Genomic DNA, 24581 nt, shown 5'->3' on the forward strand with positions numbered 1-24581 from the left:
CATCTGCTTCCGTGGCCAATATAAATGCCAGTCTTTCCTTTCACTCCCCTTCCACCTGGTGGTTTTCTGCCCGCCCATGCCGCCCCACAGGTCCGTGGTGACTCCGGGCTCTCTGATCCCAGCGGTTTTTCTGTTGATTCAGCGGGAGGTTTCTGGAACCAAAACTAGAGCAGCACGGCGGGGTCTCCTGCAGAAGCTGAGGTGCTGTCATTGCGCCTGCCTCCACGCGTCTACCGCTGTCCCGCAAGCAGCACCCCACGCGCCAGCCCCACGCAGCTCCCAGCGTTTTTATTATGAGCGCGTGTTTGCAGTACATAATGGCTACAAAATTCATCGTGGGAGGTGGTACCTGGATACTCACACACCTTAACTCTTTTCCACCTGCAAAAGAACTCCTCCATTTCCTATTATCGGTTTTTACTTTGCTTCGCATCTGTATCCTCTTACCCCTTGCACGTTTGTTCCCCCGCCTGGACTCCCTACCCTGCCTCCCTCCATTTCCCCTGCTGGGTCTGGCTTCTTTCCCTACTGCCTCCTGCACCTGTGCGTGTTGCCATGGGTACGGGGAGGCCTGCAGAGCCATGGCTCCGCACTCTAATCTTCGGCAGAGCTGCTCTTCTAAGAGCGGCCGGGAATCCAGCTTCCAGGTGACACGTGTGTGTCCTGAGACGGACCTGGCAGGGCAGGGGCCTGGGCAGGCCTCACGCACGCCAGGCCGGTACTGCCTGCAGCCAGTGTCCTCCCCTGCATCCTTGTGCCCTGCTGCCTGAGCGGGCCGTGGGCAGATGGCTGGGGCTGGGGCCGGGGCCTGGGCCTGGGTCGCGTTTCCAGAGCCGGGCAGCCTCTCCTCTGCTGTAACGCAGAGGTCCTTCTTTGCAATGCTCAGCGCTACCGCGATTTCCTCCGAAGCCCGGGTGACAGCGTCGCGCGCGCTGCCCGCCGGCTCTGCGTGCACCCTCCTGCCTCGGCCTGCGGGTTGCGGTTCCCGTGACGCCGTCCACGCGGGCGCGGGTGCGGGCTTCAACGACGACGAACCCCAGGCCGGGGTGCAGCTCAGGTCCGCAGCCCTGACGCCGAAGTGGCCCTGTTCACGTGTCCCCGGCGCCCAGCAACGGCCCGGCCGGACCAGAGCGCGGCCTTCCCTCCCCCTCCTCCTCCTTCCGCCGGCCCCGCAACCCCTCCCGCTCCCGCCACCGCCCAGGGCCGCGGGCGCGCTACCGGAAGAGGCGGGGCCGGCGACGGCGAGCGCGCTGATTGGCCGCGCGCGCGTGACGCGAGGGTCCTATAAAAGCCGCCGCACCAGCGCTCCGCCGTCGTTCGTCGAGCGTCGCCGCGGTCTCCTGCTTCAACAGTGCTTGGACGGAGCCCGGCGCTCGCCCGCCCTCACCGCCGCCCGCCGCAACCTCGCCCGCCGCCTTCGCCGCCGCCGCAGCCATGACGACCTCCTCGCCCTCGCAGGTGCGCCAGAACTACCACCAGGACGCCGAGGCCGCCGTCAACCGCCAGATCAACTTGGAGCTCTACGCCTCCTACGTCTACCTGTCCATGGTGAGCGCCCGCGCTGGGAGCGGGTTCGGCGGGCCCTCGCGGTGCACCCCGGGCTGGCCTCGCTTTGCGCCCTGCCTGTCCGTCAAGCGCTGGGGTCGCAGGCACTCGCTACCGGTTTTCTGGTTTGGAAACACACCTGCCCCTTCTCCTCCAGCGCTGGCCCCTCTCCGGGCTGTGGGAAGGGCAGGCTGGACAGGCGGCGCGGCCTTGGCAGCTGCCTTCCTCCCGGGAAGCCCTCGCCCTACACTGTTTACGTTCGCTTTCAGTCTTACTACTTTGACCGAGATGACGTAGCTTTGAAGAACTTTGCCAAGTACTTTCTGCACCAGTCTCACGAGGAGAGGGAACATGCCGAGAAGCTGATGAAGCTCCAGAACCAACGCGGTGGGCGGATCTTCCTGCAGGATATCAAGGTGAGCGGAGGGTCTGAGGGACGGCGGCAGCCCTTCCTTCTGAGTGCAGTGGCGGCCTGGGCTTTACTTTTGTGCTGCCCAGGGCTGCCATCCGCACGACCCCGTGCACATAGTCGTGGGCAGGGACGGTAACGCAGGAGCCCTCGCAGGGGGACTCGGCCAGGAGATGGCAGTGCTTGCAAATGGGTTGACCTAGCGCCTCTTGCTCAGAAACCAGACCGTGACGACTGGGAGAGCGGGCTGAATGCAATGGAGTGCGCCCTACACCTGGAGAAGAGCGTGAACCAGTCACTCCTGGAGCTGCACAAGCTGGCCACTGACAAGAATGACCCACACGTGAGTACGGGGGGCCCGGGGTCCCCAGAGGGAGTCGCTGGCCGTGGGGCTGAGGAAGCCGACCCTGTCTGTCTGCCTCTTCCCCCAGCTGTGTGACTTCATCGAGACTCACTACTTGGACGAGCAAGTGAAGTCCATCAAGCAGCTGGGTGACCATGTGACCAACCTGCGTAAGATGGGAGCCCCCCAGTCCGGCATGGCAGAGTACCTCTTTGACAAGCACACCCTGGGGGATGGTGAGGAGAGCTAAGCCTGAGCCAACGTCCATGGGGCAGCGCATGCGTGTTGGGGTTAGCTGCACCTTTTCTACAAATTGTACCAGAACATCTACTTAAGTTCTTCAATTGTTTCAAATAAAGAAATTTGGTACCCAGCTGTGGTCTTTGCAGTTGTGGGTTGTGTCAGAAATGTCTCGGGTATCTAGGTTCCTAAGTGGAACAGCTCGGTATAAGTTAGCTGTTCCAGCTGTCACAGGAGTGCGCTCTGCGGTGTGGACAGCTGTGTGGCTACGACTGGACCAGTGTCCCGGCGGTGTACACGCAGGTGGGGACCAGGCTGGTGATTCCCCGAGAAGGGCTAGGAGGGGGCGCCATCCCTGCAGGGTGAGAGGTTGCAGTTTGAGAAAGGGTCTGTGCAGGGGGTGGTCAAAGTTCACAGTAACTGCATGCAATTTGGGAAAGTCCCTGCCTCCCACTAGAACACCGGTGGTGAACCCAGGGCACGCGTGCCACAGCAGGCCGTTTGTATCACTGAGAGCTTTAAAAGGTTCGTCATCACTGCCCTAGAAGCAAGACTGAGATGTTGCTCCCTGAGATCTCAAACATGAAACTGCTTTCAATGCAGAAAGGAGAAGTTGCATTTCCCCCGTGTTGAGACTGGGAGGGGAAGGGGGTTGTGAACTGGGCAAGATTGCAGGAAATCTAGACCAAGGGGAAATGTTCCTGGTTTGTGCCCAAGAGCATGAAGTGTGGGTGATTTCAGTGAGGTCCAAACAAGACACACCAGCTTCCCCCCCACTGCCTGGAGTTCCACTTCGAGGCAGCAGTGCTGCCAGCTTTCCTGGGTGCTTGGGTGGCACTGAGGGCATGGGCAGGTGCTCTGCCAGCTCCCAGCTTACTGGGCAGTGAGTCCCCTTGGTACAGCCTGCAACCCAGTGCTGCCTGTGGTCTCGTGCGCCAGCCTGGGGCCTCAGGCACTCACTGTCCCTGCATCTCTCCACTGGGCCTTGGTTGGCAGGTCCTGGCAATGCCCTTGAACACCTCCCAGGATCCTGCTGAGAGGACCAGTGTGTGCCCCTAGCCATGAGGGCTCTCTACTCTGGCAGCAGTGGCACCACAGGCAGGTGTGGAAGGGAGGGCAGCCTCAGTGCAGTGGAGCCAGGCGGGGGAGAGTGTCGCACAGGGCCCTAAAGAGACCCAGGCCGGAGACAGACCTGTTTTCCAAGGCCCAGTAGGGGTCCACGTGCTCTCCGGGCGCAGGGTGTGGGCCACTCGGCGACTGTTCTAAATGTGGCTCTGGGAGGCGATCTTTGGGGGGGCTTGGGCACAGGCATCAGGTTGAACTCCATGCTTTTCTTGGCAGGACAGACCTCTGGGTGCTCCTCTGAGGCCTGGTCGCGTGCGGGGAGCCACTCGGAAATGTTGGCCCCAGACGCCACCGAAGGCTTTAGGCTCTGGTCTCTGGCAACTCTGCCCGCTGTGTCTCGGCAGCTGGGGGTTTCGAACAGTTCGGAGAAGACTGGCGGAGTGGCTGAGGGGCTTGCGGGGGGGGGGGGGCTGTAGTACCCAATGCTCTCGTACAGGGCGGCCACCTTGAAGGCATCTGGAGGAGGCTGGAGCTTGCCATCCTGGGCCCCGGGGTGCTGCTGGGCACCCCTGGACCGGCTGTGGTGGCAGAAGGGTTTCTTCCTGGAGGGCAGCAACTTCCTGGAAGGGTGGTGCTGGTGGAGCTGCTGCCCGAGGAAGCGGCCTATGACTTCCTGGTGGGTCTCATCCTCCTCCTCGATTGGCTGAAACTCCATGTCTTCCTGTTGCAGGCTGGAAAGAAGGGCACCCGGCTGAGCAGAGGGCCAAGGGGCTGAAGCGAGGCCTCCATGCCCTATCCCGGGCCCCAGGCTCGCCTCCCTCCCAGCTGGCCTTGCTGTGCCCACTGCCCTGGCCAGGCGTCTGTGTCTCCTGTTCTCCCCTTCTTCCCATCAGAACCACACACCGAGGTTATGGGAGCTGCTGGTCCTGAGGGGTGTTCAGGCGGGGTCCGGGAAGCTGGGAGCTTAGGGGCCACCGGAGGACAGTGTCCTCCAAGAGAGGAGTCTGACTTCCTGTGGCTAAGTTCCCCGAGCACGGCTGTCCGGCCCAGGCCCACGTCTGTCCCCTGCCCCACAGCCCAGCTCCCAGCCCAAGGCGGCCACCTGCCGGCCGCAGCAGGTGACCTGTCCCAGGTGCTGCCTCTCCAACTGGGCTCTTTGGACCTTGCACCTGGTCCGGCCCTTGGGTCTGAGCTCCCTGGAGACCTGTGTGTTCCCCGGAGGCAAAGCTTGCGTGTGATCGCATTGCTGTTACCGCCCCACACCAGGGCCCAGGCCACGTGAGGCTCCACGAACCTCCACAATGTCCCTGACCCAAACCAGCCACCAGCCTCCACTGGGTCACCTTCCCAGCCACCCTGGGGCTGATTAGGGCCCCTCACTAACCCTAGCTAAAGGGCAGAGAACTGCACTCTGGAAGTTCATCAAGTCCACAAGTTTGAGTTCATCCTTGGCAATCTAGCAACTTAGTGAGGCTCCATCTCAAAATTTTAGAAACGGGGGTGGAAGGTGGGTGCTGGGGATGTACAGTAGCTCAGTGCAAAGGCCTAGGTTCAATTCCAGTCACACACAGAACACACACAGCAGAGAGCGAAAAGCATCGAAAATTACACAAGAGGATCTTCGGCACAGACCCCGAACCCCGCAGTCCCGGGGAAGAGTGGGACTGGGTCGGGAGACAGCCCAGCCAGGAACGCCTTTTGCAGCTCCGCTCTGCAGGACGAAGTCCTCTGCAGGACACCCTGACCCCTCCCACACCGGGCACCCGCTTCGGCTCTCCACCCAGAACCCGAGCTGGTCAGAAGAGATCTGGCAGAGGGAGAAAGCAGGTCCGGGCAGCCCTGCGGCACTGCCACTGGCTGCTCACAGCCACTTCCCTTCTGGGCCTCAGTTTCCGGCTCCTGACTGGAAGGGAGAGTGTAGCCGGGAGGGACCCAGGTGCATTCTGGCCTCCCAGGTCTCTGCAGCACAGCCGAGGGGCAAGGGCACAGAAGGGGCAGCAGACAGAGCTGCCACCCAGCAGCCCCTGCTGGCTCTGTGACCTTGCACTGGGCAGCCTGGCTCCCCTGAGCCTGTGCTTGACTGTCTGAAAACAGGGAGATGACCCAGGTCACGGGGAGCACAAAGTGAATGTGTGCCAGGAGCACAGGTCGGTGCGGCCCACGGGGGCGCCAGTGAGCACAGGAAGTGGGGTTCCCCTTGGCAGCCCCTCCCCCAGCCCGCAGAGCCCACCTGGTGTTGAAGGTGGAGCCCAGGAAGGAGGTGCAGCAGTGGGACTGCTTGGCTGCGGCCATGTAGGGGGCTGAGGCTCCATCTCGTTCCAGTACATGTCCCACTCCAGGGGGGGCAGGTCCTGGTGCATCTCGTCCACCGACAGCAGGGACACCTGGTTGTCAGGACAGAGGGCCGGACAGGGACTTGGCCTGGTGACTTGCCAGTCACCTCCGTCCCTCAGCTTGCCTGACTGTGAAAGGGAGACAAGCGAATGCCTGCAGCCTCGGGAGCGGAGGTGAGAATCCTGGGGCAAGCGGCTGGTTGTCGGGGGAAAGGGACAGGCCCCGCTTGGGTGCCCTTGGGAAGGCCCCATGGGCAGCCTCCCCCATACCTGCAAGTTCCTGTCCAGGATCCAGTTGATCTCGAAGTCATCGTCATCCTCTCCAAAGGGGTTGATGAGCTGCTCTGCCACCTTGGGGACAGGAGAGGCTCTGCAGGCCTTCAGGTGGCGCTTCTGGGAGCTCTTCCCTCCTGGAAGAGGACCCCCATTTCCACACCCAGGACCCCTGCCTGGGTGACTGCTGCTTTCCAGCCAATGGGTAGGGTTGCAGCCACCGACTGGTGGGCCACACACGCCCCTGCCCTTCTGGCCACTGAACCCCTCTGCAGCCTGAGCGCCTCTGCTGTCCCCGGGGGAGACGATCACCCCACATATATTACCAGGAGTTGCACTAAAGCAGAACTTAAAAGAAAATCCATTCTCCCAGCTGAAAGCAGTCTAGCAGTGGGGAACTCGGGTCCCACCCCCCTTTCCTGGTTACTCAGGAATCTGCCTTCCTTAAGGCTGCCCCCCGACTAACGCGGCAGACAGTTACATTCCAGTGAATGAAGTCTTTACAACCTGTCAGGAACTGTATGCCCTTGAAGATACAGATGAGACTGACAACTGTGTCCTACACATGTAGCTCATGAGGCCCTGCTCGCACAAGCTCCACAGGACAAACTGTCATCGTGCGAGACATGACTAGCCTGGTTTTTGTCTGCTTCTGTAACCTCGCTCCCCCCACGTCACTAGAAAGACCACACCCCTTCAGAAAACATATAAGACCAAAACATCTCTCTTGTCCAGCACCCAGCACTTTGGACACGAGTTCAGCTGGGTCAGGTGCACACCTAACCGATCCTCCTGACTCCCATTTGGTCTCCTGTCCTTTTGGAGTTCTGCAGCAACGGAGTTTATCCACTCACTGTGCTGAATGCGAGGGTGGTGCTGGTGGGCAGTACCCTGACAAGGCTGCACAGGGGTGCCGGGGCACCTAGGGCTTGAGGGACAGCTTGCAAGCCATGGGGACACCCTGGAGAATTTCAAGGGTGGGCCAGGGGTAACTGGGAGGAGACAGGGAGCAGCTGTGTGTGCGGGTGTGATGTGCACAGGACAGGAGAGACCCTCACCACCACTGCCAAGAAACCTTAAGAACGACAGAAAAGAGGGAGGGGGTCAGAGATGGGAGGGAGGCAAAACAGAGAGGCAGAGAGAGAAAACTGTCACGCGAAGCCCCACTAGGACATTAGGTCCTGGTTGAGCGGGAAGCGGCACCTAGCTAAGCCCCCATGGTGGTGGCCGCGGGTCTCCTGAGCTGCTTCTAAGGGGTACGGAACATCCAGGCTTCCGTCTCACTAAGTAGAGTGGATCAACAGCGAGATGGCCTGGCCCTGCCTCACGTTCCACCCGGAGATGCTCAGGCTGCCCCAGCCTTCCCAGCCAGACACAGGCCTCAAGCAGAGCCCTCCATGCACAACTTCGGGATCACATGGGCTGGGCTGCGGTGGGGGCCCAGCACCCCACCTTCCCCCGGAGGCTCACCTTCAGCCAGCCCATGTAGAAGAAGAACTGCAGGAACGTGAAGATGGGCACAACCAGGTCCATCTCGTGGCCTGGGTAGGCCTTGGCCGGGATCAGAAACTGCCGGCCCAAAAGGCAGGCCAGGAAGAAGCTGTACACTGCCATGGTCACCACCTGAGGAGGGGGAGGGCTGGCTGGATCGGACCCCCAGGAGGGGCGCGCGGGCCTTACCATCTCACTGCCTCACTGCCTCCAAGGGCTGCACCAGGCGGCAGCCTTCAAGCCCAGACCCAGTCCCCAGGGTGAGTCTGCTTCCTGGGCCCTCCTGGCCTCGGTTGCCCAAAGGAGAGCTTCAGCAGGCTGGGCTGGTCCTCACCTGTGTGTACACCAGCGGGATATTGATCCAGTCGGAGCCATACAGGAGTCCACACTGGGTGCTCAGGATGTTCATCTCCTGGGGAGGGGACAGGATCTGACTGCCGACCCCCAGGCTCCCCCCAGCTCCTCCTGGCTCCAGGGGCTGGGCTTGGTTCCCCCCTGCTGTGGGGTCACCCACAGCTCACTAAACCTCTCCGTGCCTTGGGCTCCTCAGGCAGAGGAAAGGAGCCAGGACCGACAGGCTCCTTTAGAGAAGGGTCACCCCGCGGTGGGCAGAGCCCCGCGACCCCCGCACAGGCCCGGGCACACCCCCGGGTGCCCGCTGACCCCAGCCCGCGGTGGGTGGGGGCTCACATTCAGCAGGCTCTGCAGCAGCACCGAGTCGCGAATCCGGCCTCTGTGCCAGGCCTGCATGGCCAGGTTGGCGAACCACACCCAGGGGACCCAGAACATGTTGTGGGGGAGGCTCAGCTGCTCCAGCCTCTTGTACTCCGCGGGGCTCATGAAGCCTGCGAAGCGCGGGAAGGCGCGAGTGAGAGGATCTGTGACCCTTTCCGCGCTCGGTGCCCAGGCCTCCAGCGCCTCGCACCTTCAGGCACTGACTCCACCCCGCCGCACCTCGAGGCCTCGCCCTAGCTCTGGGCAACCAACCCGCAGGCGCAGGCCCTGGCCCCGCCCCTACGTAGAGCAGAGGCCGGCGGCCGCGCCCACTCCGCCCGCCCCGCCCTCCTCCTTGCAGCAGGTGCTGCAGGCTAGGGAAGCGCTTGTAGATGGCGGCGCTGACGCTGCGCAGGATGATGACGTAATCCAGGATGGAGTAGCGCATGAACGTGCGCCGCAGCAGCCGGCCGAGCTCGTCGCGGCCCTCCACGAAGGCCGACACCTGGTTCATGAGGCGGTCGGGCCACGGCAGGTTTTCGTACTGGTTCCACCAGCGCGTCAGGACTAGCGTCACGTAGAACCCTGGGGAGCGGGCGCGGGCGGCCCGGGAGCGCCCCCCCATCCCCCGCGGCCCGACCCCCACCGCGACCCGGGCAGGGCAGGAGGGGCGCTCACCCAGCACGAAGGACACGGGGATGAGCTGGATGTAGCTGTCGCAGTACATGCTCAGCTTCTCAAACACCTCCTGGTGCCGCTCGCTGAGCGCCCGCCTGGGGACGGGACGGAGATGTGGCCGGCGGGGCGCGAGGAGGGGCGTCGGGGCGACCCCGCTGTGCCGCCCGCACCCTGGGCTGCGGGGGACAGGCAGCCTCAAGGCAGGCTCGGGGTCACCAGTGTGGGGGCTGAGAACTCTGCCTTCTAACGCTGCTCTAAAAACACCAGATCCCTCTAGTTGAAAAGAGAAAGGTACGAAAGAAAACCGAAGGGCTGTGTCGTTAGATTACATCTGACCTACATTTTATTGTTTAGATAAACGTTATTTATGTAAGCCTCTAGGCCTGAGAGTGTGTGGGATTCGTGACACAGGTGGCTGGGCCGGACCAGCTTAGCCAGGGGTGGAAACCGCGGGGGGCACGGCAGCCCCCTCCCCAGCCCTCAGTGTGATCTCCCCACCTGTAGATGTAGCGGATGACGTAGTAGCACAGCTGGAAGATGAGGAACTCTCCGTACAGCAGCTTGTAGATGCTGCCTTGCCAGCAGAGCAGCAGGCGGCAGAAGGAGCCCAGGCGGACGTTGGCCACCTGGTTGGTGTAGGTGATGGTCATGGTTGCGCTGGGCGGCAGCAGGTGGCTTGGGTCCTGGTGGACGGGCATCGAGAGGTGTGGTGTGGGGGCCTCGGTCAGTTCCTGTTTGGGGCTCACATGGGACCCTAGCCAGGACGCTGCTCAGGGCCTCCGCTCTGTCACCTGGATGCTGGGAGGGGACTAAGATAGTCTCCAAGGAGCTTGGGGACCCAAGCCAGTGAGCCCCGAAGCCTGCGGTGCCTGAGGTTCCTCTTCCTGAGTTAACTGTGTGGCTCTTTCTCTCTGGGTCAGGTCCTCAGAGAGGACGTCCCCAGCCGTCCTACTGGAAACAGTGCCCATTACCACCAGCAGGGTGCCCCACTCTCTTGGTCTTCCACGCCTCACTGGCCCGCTTGAGCTTGGGCTCACAGATCCCCCTGTTTCCCACTCCAGTTGTTTCCAAAGCAGGTGCTCAGTGAAAGTGTTGAAGCAATGATAGCAACCCCACTTGTCCTGAGGTAGTCACACACTGGTGGGGTCACTGTGCCCGGTGCCACCAAGCTCCTTCCTGCCTCAGGGCCTCTGCACAGATACCTGGGGCCACACCCCCCCGAGGCTGCCTGTGTGTGCCCCTCGCACAAGTACATGGCACAGCTGGTCACCCACCCTGAAGGCCGCGAAGCCCAGTCTACCCTGGTGCCATACTCACAGGGGCGCTGCTGTTGGCCAGGCAGTCCTGCCCAGGTCTGGCCCCTGGCTGGTGGGCAACCGGAGGCCCTGTGGCCAGTGCCGCTGCCCACCTGTGGAGGCTGGCTCTGCCCACATCGGTGAGTGCTGCATAAGTCACTTGACTGCCTAAGCTAGGCCGCCACAAAGGAGCCCTTGTCTGCTGTCTTAATCTGCTCTGAGGCATAGCCAGCCCAGCCCAGCCAGGCCCCTCTGATTCCTCCCAGGGCGGGAATCTGGGGCAACACCCCCTCTACCTTGATCCTAAAATCCAGAGGTCCTGGGCCCTGCTATCACATGGGAAGAGTTAGGGACACCTGGGGCAACCCAGGAGGGGGCCTCTGCCAGGTCTGGGGGCTGAGGCAGCCACCTGGGTTGGGGAAGGAACCCTGAGCGTTGGGCAGAAGTCCTGGCCCCGTGGTGGCCTGGTGGGGCCCTGCATCCTGTCTGAAAAGGATGCAGTTCTGGAACTTCATCTTCTCCCTCAGGATGGGATCTGCCTGTGCTGGGAGGAGCTCCGATTGGCTGCTGGCGATGTCATGGTGCATGCTGGCTGTGACGGGCCAGGACCCAGTCTTCAGTGGGTGCTTGGGCGGACCTTGGGGAGAACTGTCAGCATTCCGACGCGCTCAGCCTCCAGTGCCCAGTCCTGCCAGGCTGTTTACTGGCGCGCCGCTGCCAGGTCTCTGGAGTGATGCTGTGGCCTCGGGGATGGTGGCTGGGGCCACACTTGGGCACACCTCAACTTAGAACAGGACCACGAGCCTTCATGCAAACAGGTCCACTGTCCTGCCCGCCCTGCTGTCCCCTCCCGGCCCTGTGTAGCTGCAGAGCTCCAAAGGGCCTTGAACCAACACTTCGCCCCTGTATCTCCCAGCGGAAAGCACCTCGGGAAACTTTTCTCTCACAGCTGTTGTTGGGCATCCAGCCCAGGTCAGGACGGGGTTCCCGGAAGTGGTGAGCCTCAGTTTCCCCATCTGTGAAGTGGCGCAGTAACACCTGCCTGGGCAGCAGGGGTGAGGAGACGGGCACCTCCGTCCCCTCCCACACCTGTGGCTGGGTGCCAGAGCCAGGTTTCCCTGGGCAGCATCTGCAAGCCTAGTGCCTGTGCCTGCCACTCAGGCGTGCTTGGGGGGCTCACTGCAGGGGCACTTCCCGCCCTCGAGCTCCCTCCTCACGCGGGAGGGTGCTCCGCGTCCCAGGGGACTAACACAGGTGCTTTGAGGTAGGCGAGTGCTGGCACAGCAATGCCCACTCCAGCCTGGGGGGCCGGTTCCTGCCTCCTGGGGAGGCCACTGGGGGCGCCTGTGACCCATGCTCTCATCAGGGAAGCCTGGGCTGTGGTGTAGACTGGCACAGGGACCCCAGCTCCGTGTCCCCCCGGCCCAGGCCAGCAGCCACAGGATGTCACTGGGCGCTGGGAGACCCGGTCCTGGCTGCTCCAGCCTCCCTGCCCTCAGACGTCCCCGAGGACACCTGTGTAAGGCACAGGTGTGCACTGTTCTCTCCATGGGTCCCCAGCCGGCCCGGCATAGCCCCAGCACACAGGGAAGCCACCACAAGTACCGACTGGCCCCAGCCAAGCCTGGAAGGAGGCCCCGGGAGTGAGCTCTGAAGAATGTCCCCACCCCGGTCAGGGCTGCCCTGAGATGCAGGCCAAGTGCACAGAGCTCAGAGAGACTTTTACAAAGAAGGGAGCATTTGAGTTGGGTCTTGGAGCGTGAGCAGAAGTTCACTGAGCTGGGAAGAATGACTGGGCACTGAATCCGGTAACAGCCTATGACAAGTGACGGGGACACTTCAGGATACAGAGCAGGACACTGCAGGCCTCCCTTGGCCAAGGCCACACAGCTTTCGGTGACTTGGGGCTGGGTCTTGGTCTCCTGAGCCCTTCCCTCCTCACCAGGCTTCCACTGGGGGTGATCCTGGGTGGGGCCTTACCGGTCAGGGAGGGGCCCTGCCAGGTGAGCGTGAGTGTTAGGAAGAGACCTGGACCACAGCGCAGCCCATCTCAAGCCCTGGGGCGCTGGAGAGCCCTGTGGGGCAGGCCAAGAAGTGGAGGGTCACCGTGGCAACAGGAGCATCACAGAGGGTCGGCCTCTGGGCAGGGGATCAGCATGGCCAGGCAGGGCCTGTGCTGGGCCAGCCGCCTGCCGCCCGCCGCCTTTCCCGGGCCCATCTCAGGACCAGCAGGGCCGACACCAGAGAGAGGCGGGGCAGCACCATGTCAGGGGTTCCAGGGCAGGCCCGGAAAGGACAGGTGACCCCAGCTCCGCCCCGCATTGGGCAGCCCTGATCCCCCAAGGCTGTGCACTCGGGATCCAGCCACCACAGAAGGATGACAGCAGGGAGCAGGGGAGGAGAAGTGGAGGGGACACCCTAGGTCCAGCTTGGCCGAGCCTCATTCTGCCAGCAACGATGATGTGAACTGAAATAGGCCAGAGCTGTGGCCCAGGGACCCGGCCTGTCCCCCATGGACTCTGGCCCTCTGGGGTCACAAGGTGAGGTGCTTACCCCACCACCCCATGCTCAGCACCAGCTGTGGGGAGCTGGGGCTCACTCTCCAGCTGTCCCAGCCCAGGGTCCCCACTTCCGTGGCAAACAAGAGCAAGAGGACTGTGGGGCGTCACCCTAGGACTGTGACTCACATTGACGGAAGGCCTAACCTCCTTCCTGTCATCCATGGATTTGTTGAAGGGATTACTCTTTCCTTGTTGGGTGGGCTTGGCACCATTGGTGGAAATCCATCGGTAATGGACACGTGGCTCTACTCCTGGACACACTTCTACCTCCTGGGCTCAGGTCTGTCCTCAGGATACCATGCTGTTTTTACTATGCAGCTATAGAGAAATTTGGAAATTTGGAAGTCTGAGGTCTCCAACATTGTTCTCTTTTCTCAAAATTATTTTGGTTGTTCAGAGTCCCTTGAAATTCCATATGAATTTTAGGATCACCTCACTCATTTCTGAAAAAAAAAAAAGGTAGGAATTTTGACAGGGATTACATGGAATTGGAAATTCTTTTGCCGTCTTTACAGTGTTAAGTCTTCACAGGAGGTGTCTGCTAATTTCTTTTTTTTTTTTTTTTTGTACCAGGGATTGAACTTGGGACCTTGCACTTGGGAGACAGGCACCAGAAGCACTGAGCTAAATCCCTGGCCCTAATTTCTCTAGATATTCTTTAATTTCATTCAATAACATTTTGTAGTTTTTAGTGTCTAAGCCTTGGACTTCCTTAGTTTAAAATATTCCTAAGTATTTTTTCTTTTTTGTTATTGTAAACAATCTTAGTTACTTTTCTTGTTGCTGAGACAAAATACAAGACCCAAAGCTAAAGAAGGAAAGATTTACTGAACCTCATGGTAGTAGAGGTTTCAGTCCATAGTCACCTGTCTCCAAGGCAGGTGTCACGGCAGAGGGGCATCACAGAGGAGAAACAGTCCATGGCAGGGTAGGCAGGAGGCAGCAAAGCAGTGACGTATCAAGCAGCAGCAGCAGGCCTGCTTTCTTTCTGACTCTTTGTATCCATCCATGCTATCCAAACTTTGGGTGGTGCCACCCACACCAGGGTGGGCCCTCCCATTATCCACACCCAGAGCTATGCCAGACCAATCAGTGGACTAATTTAGTAGTCACACACCCTTAATCCCAGCATCACACACCCTAGATCCATCCACCTCTGAAAAGCCCCCACATGAGACTTTGGGGGACATCTAGATATAAGCCATAACATAAACAATTGTTTTCTTAATTTCATTTTCAGGTTGTCTAATGTACAGAAATACAACTGACTTTTGTAAGCTTACCTTGAAGTCTGAAACTACTGAATTCATTTACCAGCTGTAAAGCTTTTGCATGCATGCATTAGGTTTTCTGTGTACAAGATAATCCCATCTGTGATACGGTTTTACTTCTACTTCTTCCCAGCCAATCTGGATGTTTCTCTCTCTCTCTCTCTCTCTCTCTCTCTCTCTCTCTCTCTCTCTCTCTCTCTCTCTCTCTCTCACATGATTACCCTTGCTTAAACTTCCAGCAAAATACAGAAGAGGCAATGCCAGCCATTCATATCTAGTTCCGGATCTGAGGAGGAAATATTTTAGTCTCTCACCACTAGGTGGTATTAACAGGGTTTTCACAGATCCCATGTGAGGGTGTTGAGGTTTCTTGGCCTTGGGATGCACCACTGAGCTGCATCCCTGGCCCCATGTGCTGAGATTTCTTTGCGTGCTTAGTTTTATGAGTGGTTCTTTTATCATGAGAAGGTGTTGGTTTTGTGAAGTCATATTTTCCATCAGATGATCATGTGGTTGTTTTCATTTTAACAGTATGGTATAATTACATCAATGGATTTTCTTTTTTTTTTCTTTTGTACCGGGGATTGAACTCCAGTCCTTGCGCTTTCGAGGCAGGCGCCGGAACCACTGAGCTAAATCCCTGGCCCAACATCAATGGATTTTCTTTTTTTTTGGTACTGGGGATTGAACTCGGGTCCTTGCACTTGCAAGGCAGGCGGTGGAACCACTGAGCTAAATCCCCAGCCCGACATCAATGGATTTTCATAGGTTGAAATGAGCAAATTGCATTCCCAGGTAGATCCCATGTTTGATAATCCTTTTACTGCATTGCTGTGGGACTTGCTGCTGTTTTGTTGAGGGTATTTGCATCTGTATTCACGGTCTGTCACTTTCTTTCTTTGTGATGTCTTTGAATTAGTTTCAGGGCAATACTGGTACCATACAATGAATTATTTGAGGTATACTCTCCATTTTTTGGAATAGAACAATTAGCATTTATTCTTTCTCCAGTGTTTGAGAAAATTCACCGTGAAGCAATCTGGTCCTAGTCTATTGTTTACTGGAAGTTTTGATAACTGATGCAGGCCCGTGTAGGGTGTGTTCAGGGTTACCATTTCTTCTGAGTCAGTTTTGGAAGAGCGCATATGTCTAGGGATTTTCCCATTTCGTCCAGTCATCTAGATTATTATCTAATTCATTCTTATAATTTTTTTGTGGTACTAGCAACTGAATTAGGGGTACTCAACCACTAAGCTACACCCCCCTTTTTAAAGATTTATTTTCAGATGGGTCTTGCTAAGCTGTCTGGTCTGGCCTTGAACTTGCAGTCCTCCTGTCTCAGCTTACCAAGTAGCTGGGATTACAGTTGTGCACCACCATTCCCAGTTTATGATCTTTTTTATCTGTGTAAGATTGGAAGCAAATTAATTCTTAAATTTTCTAATTTGAGTTCTCTCTCTCTCTGTTAGTTGAACTAAAGGTTCACCAATTTTGTTGATCTTTTTGAAGAACCAACTTTTGTTATCATTGATTTATTTTGTTTTTCTCTTCTGCATTTATTCTCATCTTTATAAATCCCCTTATTCTTCTTGATTTTAGTTTGTTCTAATGTTTAGTTAGTTCTTGGTGTTAGAAGTTTAGATGATTAATTTGAGATTTTTGGCCTTTTTAAATGTAGACCTTTACATCTGTACATTTCTCTCCAAGTGCTGCTTTTGCTATAGTTTTTGTTTTGTTTTGGTTTTGGTACCCGGGATCAAACTCGGGTTCTTGCGCTTGCAAGGCAGGCGGTGGAACCACTGAGCTGCATCCCTGGCCCTATGTATCAGTTTTGAAAGGATGGCTGTTTGGACTGTATTGGTTCTGCCTGTCCAGGAACAGGGGATGTCTTTTCATTTTCTGATGTCCTCCTCAGTTTCCTTTTCCAGAGTAGCGTAGTGTTCATTGTAAAGGACCTTCACTTCCTTCAGTAGGTTAATTCATAAGTACAATAGTATCTTGGTTCACAAACTTAATTTGTTCTATGATTTTGGAAAAAACGGCCACGTTTGTGTTTGTGTGGGAAAGATGGCCATGGTCGTGGTTGTCACCTGATGCAAGGTTTGCAAACAAAAACAAAATTTTGCCAAATGTTTCTGTTTGTGAACCAAATTGTTTACAAACAAAAGTGTTCAGGAACCAAGGTATCACTGTATTTTTTTCTTGGTGTTATTGTGTTTATTTTTTGGTACCGGGGATCGAACTCATTGAACTCAGGACCTTCGGCCTGCAATGCAGGCACAGGAACCACTGAGCTAAATCCCCGGCCCTGTTTTTGCTTTTTTGTTTGTTTGTTTTTGTTTTTGAGACAGGGTCTCAATAGGTAACTCAGGGTGGTCTTGAACTCATGACAATCCTCCAGCCTGCCTCGTAGTGCTGGGATTACAGGCATGCCCCCCACACCCAGCTCTTAGTGCTGTCAGTGAAAGGTATTTTTTTTCTAATTTTTTTCTCAGTGAGTTCATTATTGGCATACAGGAATACAATTGGTTTTTGTGTGTTGATGTTGCGTCCTGCCACTTTACTGAATTTGATTATTAATTCTGTGACACTCTGGGTGGCTTTTGGGGGTCTTTTATGGAGAGGACCATGTCATCTGCAAATACTGGCAATTTGACTTCTTTCCTACACATAGCCCTTTCATTTCTTTTTCTTGGCTAATTGCTCTTGCTAATATTTCAGGTAGTGTGTGGAACAGCAGTGGTGATAGTGGATGTCCTTGTCTTGTTCCTGGTTTTAGAGGGAAGCCTTTCAGGTTTTCCCCATTTAATATGGTACTCCCTGTAGGTTCATGATAAATGGGTTTTATCAGATTGAGACAAGGGCTTTCTATACCTCTTGTCTTCACTGTTAGTATCATGAAAGGATGCTGGGTTTTGTCAAAGGTTTTTCTACATGTTTTGAGATGGTCCTGTGATTTTTGTCCTTGCTTCTGTTTACATGATGTATCACATTTATTGATTTGCATATGTCAAATCATCCTTTCATCCCTGGGATAAAAACTACTGGGTCATGATATATGATCTTTTTGATGATGTGCTGCATTCTGTTTGCCAGCATCTTGTTGAGGATTTTTACATCTATATTCATTAATAGATTGGTCTGTAGTTCTCTTTTTTGGTTGAATCCTTGTCTGGTTTTCAAATCAGGGTAATAATAGTTCTGCTTCCTTTTCAGTTTCATTAAAGAGCTTGAGAAATATTGGTGTTAGGTTCTTCTCTGAAGAATTCCACAGTGAATCCATCCAAAATTGGGTTTTTCTTACTTTGTAGGTTTTTTTAAATTACTACTTCAATTTCATTGCCTGTTATTGGATTATTCAGGATTGTTTTTGTTTTTGAGACAGGGCCTTGGTGTGTAGCCTAGGCTGGCACTGAACTCCCAGCAATCCTCCTGTCTCAGCCTCCCGAGTTCTGGGATCACTGGCTTACATCACCACACCTGGGTATTCAGGGTTTTTAAATCTTCTTGGTTCAGTTTTGGTAATTCATATGTATCTAGGAATCTATCCATTTTTTCTGGGTTCTCAAATTTCTGGGAATAAAGGTTCTCAAAGTAGTTAATAATAATTGTGATAGTTGATTGATCACATCAATTTGAGTAAGAGAAGCACAATTACATTGGCTCAGCAATTCCACACTCTAGGCTGCGGAAGACCCGCCAGGGCAGGGCGGGGCGGGGCGGGAAGCTTGTCTCCTGGATGTGATAAACAAAGGGTGGATCTGCTTCTGTTTCTCTGAGCCGCTCCAGCCTTCAGCTTCACCTTGGACATCGTCTCCTGGCTTCCTGGGCAGACTGTTCTGTCTCCATCACAAACCCATCCCCAGTGGCCTGGCTTCCCGATTTGGGTGGGACACGCTCCGGACACTGCGGTGAGCTCCGGCCTCCGGCTGAATCCTTCAGCCTCCCGCCTCCCGCGTAAAGACCCTCTGCTCTCTTCCACAGCCAACTGTGTGAGTGGCTGTTGTGAGCCAGTCTTGGAATTCTCATATATTTATATCTTCTGTTGTATCTGTTTCTCTAGTAAACACAGATTGATACAGATTTTGGTACCAGGAGTGGCTCTAGAGAAACAGAATTGCAGAGGAAAGTCTTTAATGGCTTTAGGATTTCCTGGAGTTGGCTCTCTAATCTGCTGAGGCCTAAAGATGCCAGGGTCTCTCTTTCCAATGCTCTGGGCTTCGCTGATAGCCCTTGGTGAGAACTGTTTAAAGTAGTATGCAGTGTAGATCCACTTGATTATCCTAATTCACCACTTGTCGGGTGTAGGGAATTTAACGACTCCATACCTGAAAGTTTTTAATATTTTTGGCAGAGTGGGAAATGTAATGGTGCTGGCTGGTTGCTCTTTGTATCTCTGGACAAACCAGTGAAGGAAAAAGGAGCTCAAAACATCCATAGGTGTAGGGAACAGGGGAAGGGGACGTTACTAGAACCTCTGAAGTAAGTCCTGGTCTCCTGTGAGCCACGGCAGCACACGGCGAATTACAGGAAAGGTAGAAAAATGAGACTGAGACGAAGCTGAGCTTTGGGTCTGATCAGTGCTGCTCTGGGCGGCAAAGACAAAGCCCCCAGCTTACCGCACCTTTTATTCAGTACTCAGTACATCAGGAGAGACAAATGTAACAGATGGCTTGCAGAGAGTTCAGTATATCCATGTAAACAAGATGCTAACAGTCCAAGCGCAATGAGGAACTGAGTAGATGTTTGTTCCCCCCAGGATGTCTTCAGCTTCCAGGATGTTTCTTGTCCTGGAGAATCACAGACAGCATCACCGGATCACTGAGGTCTCAGTTGTGACCGGAGGCCAAAATGGAGTTATGTCTCGGAATTCCATAGCTGGGTTATAGGCAGGAGAACTAGGCTAACCAAATGATTTTCCCCTAAAATTATGTAACATTGCTCCTGACACATAGGCAATCTAGAGTCTTCTGACTATGAGGACAGATTAATAAAGGAAAATGAGCTCAAAATTCAAATTCCCAGCTTCAGATGCACCCAGAAATTTAAAAGCTTCTCAGTGTGTTCTGAAAGAAAATCTCCTTTTATGTTCAGGGCCAAGATTGCAGAAACCGGGCTGGGGATTTAGCTCAGTGATACTGCCGCCTGCCTCAAAAGTGCAAGGTCTTGAGTTTGATCCCCGGGACTGCAAAAAAAAAAAAAAAAAATCGAAGAAACCCAAACACAGGCCCTCATAATTCCATTGGCTGAACCTCAATGTACTCTTAATGCTCAGCCTTGAAGGGGATCTGCAGCAAAGGTGAGGGCACTGATTGGAAAAGAATGGGATCCCGTAAACTGGGATGGAGACCTCTGGGAGGATCCTGAGGAAGCTGAAGTGGCTGAGTTTCTAGATGCTGAGGAGATTGTTTTGGCAGAAGAAGAGACCTCCCCACCCCTAGTGGCAAGGCACCCCCGCCCCTCCTCATGGGGTTGCCCTCTCCTAGTGCTGTCACCCTGTTGTGCCCAGATCGCGAAGTCCCCAAAGACCACCAGGGAGGCAATTCCGATGTAAACACATGAGGGTCGTTTATTCAAGCTCGAGCAGGGGCACTCAACCGTCACCGACACAGCAGATCAGGATTGAGAGCCCCGAATTCTAAATCAGCAGGGTTTTTATTGTGGCTACCGCAAGGTTTGGGGATGTTACATTTAGCAGTTACATGATTGGTTGATATTTAGCAAGCATGGGGGGTTGAGGGGTGGCTACATGTAGGGTTTATGGGAAAAAGGAACAATCAGCACATTGACAGAATGTTCTATAGATAATGGGCCCGGGAGCATCTGTTTTCTGGGCAGACAGAGGATTGAGTTAGGAGCTGTGTCTTTTTTTTATGTGTTGTCCCACAGCAAGGACATTTTATCATTTTATGGGCACAAAGGAGACTAGGGGACTAGTTGACTTCAGTGAAGTGGAATTTATGTCAAGGCCACTTCACTGTCTTATTCCAAGATGGAGTCAAACTTTAAAATGGAGTTAGTTAGGTCTCACAACCCGAGGACCCTGATCCTGTGCTGACCAAGCGTGATAACCCCCAGCGCTCACCTCACCGCCCACTTTTGCCTCTCAGTCCATAGGCAGGGTCCAGTCACAGAAGGCTCCTAAGGGTGAGGTGCACAGTGTGACCCACAAGGAGTCCGCTGTTCTCCCAGAGAATGTCCTGAGTTTCTAACTCTTACAAGCAGAGGCCTGGTGAGCAAGTGTGGGAACGGATGTTAGGGTGTGGGATGATGGTGGCCAAAATATACACCTGGATCAGGCCGCATTTTTTGATATGGGTCCGTTAAGCAGGGACCTGAAGTTAATGTTGCAGCTCATGGAGTAAAGAAGGTGTTAATAGTTCATTTGGTGGTCAGCAGAAGTGCGGATCAAAAGGTGGCCCACGTGAGTGAGGTAGAGATGCCCGATATTCCATGGTTTCCTGTTGATGAGGGGACTCAGTGGCTCAGGGAAATGGGAATGCAGGCATGGATCTGTCCTGTTAAACCCAGTCCTCCACACTGCAAAATCCAGGCAATGTACCCCTCATTAACACCTTGAGAGACAGAGTTGTGAGCAGGCACTGCCGTCCCTGAAGACCCGGTCATTGCCCTTCTCTGTGCCAGACCTTACAGTGGGAACCACGGCTACTCAGTTGGGAAACTGAAGGGAAGTGGGCCTGACTGGATCCTAGAGTGGCGGAGGCGGAGTAGCCGCTTCATCGCCAAAGGCAGGGTGCACGCACTTACCGCACTGGACAGCAGGGGCAAAACAGTGACCAGAGTGGTCTGACACCTGTGGACCTACTGCGTCGGCTGATCAGCCATAGTGTTCCCCAGTGTGAAATAGATAGGAAGCCCACAAAGTTTTCACTAGATTTATATAATCGAGAAAATTTACAGGCAAATGAACAGAAAGCTACTTCAAATCATGGTAACAGGGTCACGGCCCCTCAGCTAGGTCCCAGGTGTGAGCCAGGTTACAGGCCCACAACCCTTTGAAGGAAGGGGAGGCCAGGTGCCCCAGTGGAAGGATCCTGATGCACCAAAAACTTAGTCTTCCTCCCACCTTCCCCAGAGGGACCTAAGGCCTTTTACCCAGGTGACTGTGCACTGGGGGAAGAGAAATGAGCAGACCTTTTGGGGACCATTGGACACTGGCTCTGAACTAACACTGATTCCCGGGGTCCAAACATCGGTGTGGCCCTCCAGTGAGAGTCAGGGCCTATGCAGGTCGGGTGGTCAATGAGGTTTTAGGAAAAGCCCTACTCACAGTGGGTCCAGAGGTTCTCGAGCCCATCCTGTAGTCATTTCCCCTGCTCCGGAATGTATGAGTGGGATAAACATACTCAGTACTTGGCAGAATCCTCACATTGGTCCCCTAACCTGTAGAGTGAGGACTGTTATGGTTGGGAAGGCCAAATGGAAGGTATTGGAGTTGCCTTTGCCAGGTAAAATAGTAAACCCCAAGCAGTTCACATTCCTGGAGGGACTGCAGAGATCAGTGCCACCATCAGCGATTGAAGGGCCCCATTTGGCCTGTGCAGAAGACGGAGGGGTCTTGGAGAATGACAGTGGATTACCCTAAACTGAGTCATGTGGTGACTTCGATTATGGCTGGTTACCAGGTATGATCTCCTTGGTGAGGAGATTGACACATCTCCTGCTGCTCAGTATGCAGCTATTGATTTGGCAAATCCCTTCCTCTCCACACCTACTCGAAAGGTCCATCGGGGACAATTTGCTTTTAGCCAGCAAGGCCAGCAATGCACCTTCACTGTCTGACCTCAGCACTGTATTATCTCGAGCTGTGTCATGAGTTCCGAGAGATCTTTTTTTTTTTTTTGGTACCAGGGATCGAACTCATGTCCTTGTGCCTGCAAGGCAGGCGGTGGAACCACTGAGCTAAATCCTGGGCTGAGTTCCTAGAGATCTTGATGGCCTTTCTCTCCCACAAGGAATCTCTGGTCCATTACATTGATGACGTTATGCTCATTGGACCAAGTGAGCTGGAGGAAGAAGCCAGTCTGGATTTGTTAGTAAAGCATTTGAGAGACCACGGACAGGAAATAAATCCAAGGGAAATTCAAAGTCCTTCTACCTCTGGAATTTCCAGGAGTCCAGTGGTGTGGCGTGTAGAGACCTCTCTTGCTTGCTATGAACTGTTTTCTGTGACTCCATCCTGCCTTGGAGCCAGTTGATTGGGACTGAATCCTCTACAAACTGAGCTAAATTAACCTTTCCTCCTTTAATTTGGGCACTGAGTATTTTGTCTCAGCAACAAGAGAATAGTAACTAGGACAATAATCTTCTGGATTTGGGCAGTAACCAGGCTGGCCTTGAACTCTTGATCCTCATGCTTCAGCTTCCCAAGTGCTGCGATTACAGGTGTGTGCTTCTACCTATGCCTGACTATTTTTCCTTTTGCATTTCTAACTACATTGATTTGGATCTTTTCTCTCCTTTTCTTTTTCTTTTTCTTTTTTTTTTTTAGGGGGGTAGATTAGCTAAGAGTTTGTTTTGTTTTCTGAGACAGGGTCTTACTTTGTAGTTCAGGCTGGCCTTGAACTCACAGGGATCCTCCTGCCTCAGCCTCCAGAGTACCAGGATTACAAGCGTGCACCACCACACTTGGCTTCTTCCTTGATTTCTTCATAACCTGTTGTTTGTGTAAGAGTGCCATTTAGTTTCCACACATTTGCACAATTTTTCTTTGCTGCTGATTTCTAGTTTCTTTGCTTTATGATTTGATAATATGCCTAATAAAATTTCAATCCTTTTACATTTACTTAAATTTGCTTTATCAGCTGGTATGTGGTCCATTTTGGAGAAAGTTCCTCATGCAGGTACTCTGTTGTTGTTGGGTGGAACACTGTAGATTTGCATTCAGTGTATTTGTTTGGAGGTTTCCTTCAGCTCTGCTATTTCTTTGTTGATTTGCTTGTCTAGCTGATCTACTTGTGATGTGGGTGTTTAAATTCTTCCACTCTAGTTGCTCTCATGTTTATCTGGTCTCTTCCATTCAGCAGCACTTGCTTTATGTAGTTGGGTGTCCCATTGTTCGCACATGTGTGTTGATTGTTTCCTCTTCCTGCTGCATTGTTCCCTTAACCCACATGTAGTGACTTTCTTTGCCTGAATCGATCAGTTTTTTGTTTTTTGGGGGGTTTTTTTGTACCGGGGATCGAACTTGGGACCTTGGGCTTGCAAGGCAGGTGCTGGAACCACTGAATGAAATCCCCAGCCCTGATCAGTTTTTTTTTTTTTTTTATGGTGAAAATAATGTGTATTTAGAATTAGCCAGCTGGACTCAGTTTAGATGATCCCAGTCTGATTAGGGTTCTGACCTTGACCAGATCAGTGTCCTAGAGCTTCTTCACAGCTTGTTTGCTCTGGTGCTGGTTGGCCTTGACGTCCACAATGAACTCGCGTGTGTTGCTGTCCTCCATCTTCTTCATGGCTGACTGTGGTCAGGGGAATTTGATGATGGCATAGTGGTCAAGCTTTCTTCTCCGGGGGGCGCTTTTCCGAGGGTATTTCGGCTGCTGCCGGAGCCACAGTGTCTTGGGACAGCAGAAGGTGGGTGCCGTGTGGATTTTCTTCTTCTTGTGGCTGTGGATGCCTTTCAGCACTGCTTTCTTGGCTTTCAAAGCTTTTTCTTTGCCTTCAGCTTTGGGAGGGGCAGGAGCTTCCTTCTTCGCCTTCGGCGCCATCTTGGTAACAAAAAAAACAACAAACCTGATCAGTTTTGATTGAAGTCTCCTTTGTCTGAATATAAAATAGCTACACTTGGCCTTTGGGGAGGTTTCTGTTTCATGAAATATTATTTTCCATCCTTTGATTTTTAGTTTATAAATTTCTTTTTGGTTTAAATGTGTTTCTTATACACAGCATGCTGTTGGATTTTATTCCTCGATCCATTCTGCCAATCTGAGTCTTTTGATTGGGGAATTGAGACCATTCCCATTGAGAATTACCACTGCTAGGTACTGATTACTCCTCTCATTGCCTTATGTACCTGTTGCTGATTCCCTCCCTTTCCCTCCTCCTTAACTGCTCACCCTGCCTGGTGCACTCCTTCTGTTAGACCTTTTGTCACTGTTAGCATCACTGACTCTTTCTATGATGTCCTTGCGAACTTTTTGGGCTGCTGGTTTGGTGGGCATGAGTTTCTTTCGGTGCTCTGTCATGAAAATATCTCATTTCTCCATCAATTCTGAAAGACAGTTTTGCAAGGTGCATCAGCCTGAGTTGGACAGTTTTCTTTCAGGGCTTGAAAGCCTTCATCCCAGACTCTCGCAGCCCTAAGGTTTGTGTTGCAAAGTCTGCCGTGATTCTGATGGGC

At 54.0% G+C, this 24581-nt stretch overlaps 2 protein-coding genes across 2 annotated transcripts; one reads left to right on the forward strand and one right to left on the reverse strand.

Annotated features, from left to right (window-relative positions):
- Window positions 1-1396: 1396 nt before the first annotated feature.
- Fth1 (ferritin heavy chain 1) lies at window positions 1397-2669 on the forward strand. Its single transcript, NM_001310304.1, is given in 4 exon segments — window positions 1397-1548; window positions 1815-1961; window positions 2172-2297; window positions 2386-2669. Coding segments are annotated over 4 exon segments (549 nt in total). The 5' UTR covers window positions 1397-1434; the 3' UTR covers window positions 2548-2669.
- On the reverse strand, window positions 1823-9862 carry Best1 (bestrophin 1). Its single transcript, XM_087203807.1, is given in 10 exon segments — window positions 1823-3839; window positions 3841-4333; window positions 5833-5902; window positions 5905-5986; window positions 6206-6286; window positions 7679-7831; window positions 8034-8111; window positions 8390-8549; window positions 8770-9186; window positions 9590-9862. Coding segments are annotated over 10 exon segments (1914 nt in total). The 5' UTR covers window positions 9790-9862; the 3' UTR covers window positions 1823-3659.
- Window positions 9863-24581: the final 14719 nt, after the last annotated feature.

The sequence above is a fragment of the Heterocephalus glaber genome, unplaced genomic scaffold, assembly GCF_053883595.1.
Source record: "Heterocephalus glaber isolate CG9 unplaced genomic scaffold, H.glaber_assembly_v1.0 deba00001806, whole genome shotgun sequence".
Taxonomy (NCBI): Eukaryota; Metazoa; Chordata; class Mammalia; order Rodentia; family Bathyergidae; genus Heterocephalus; species Heterocephalus glaber.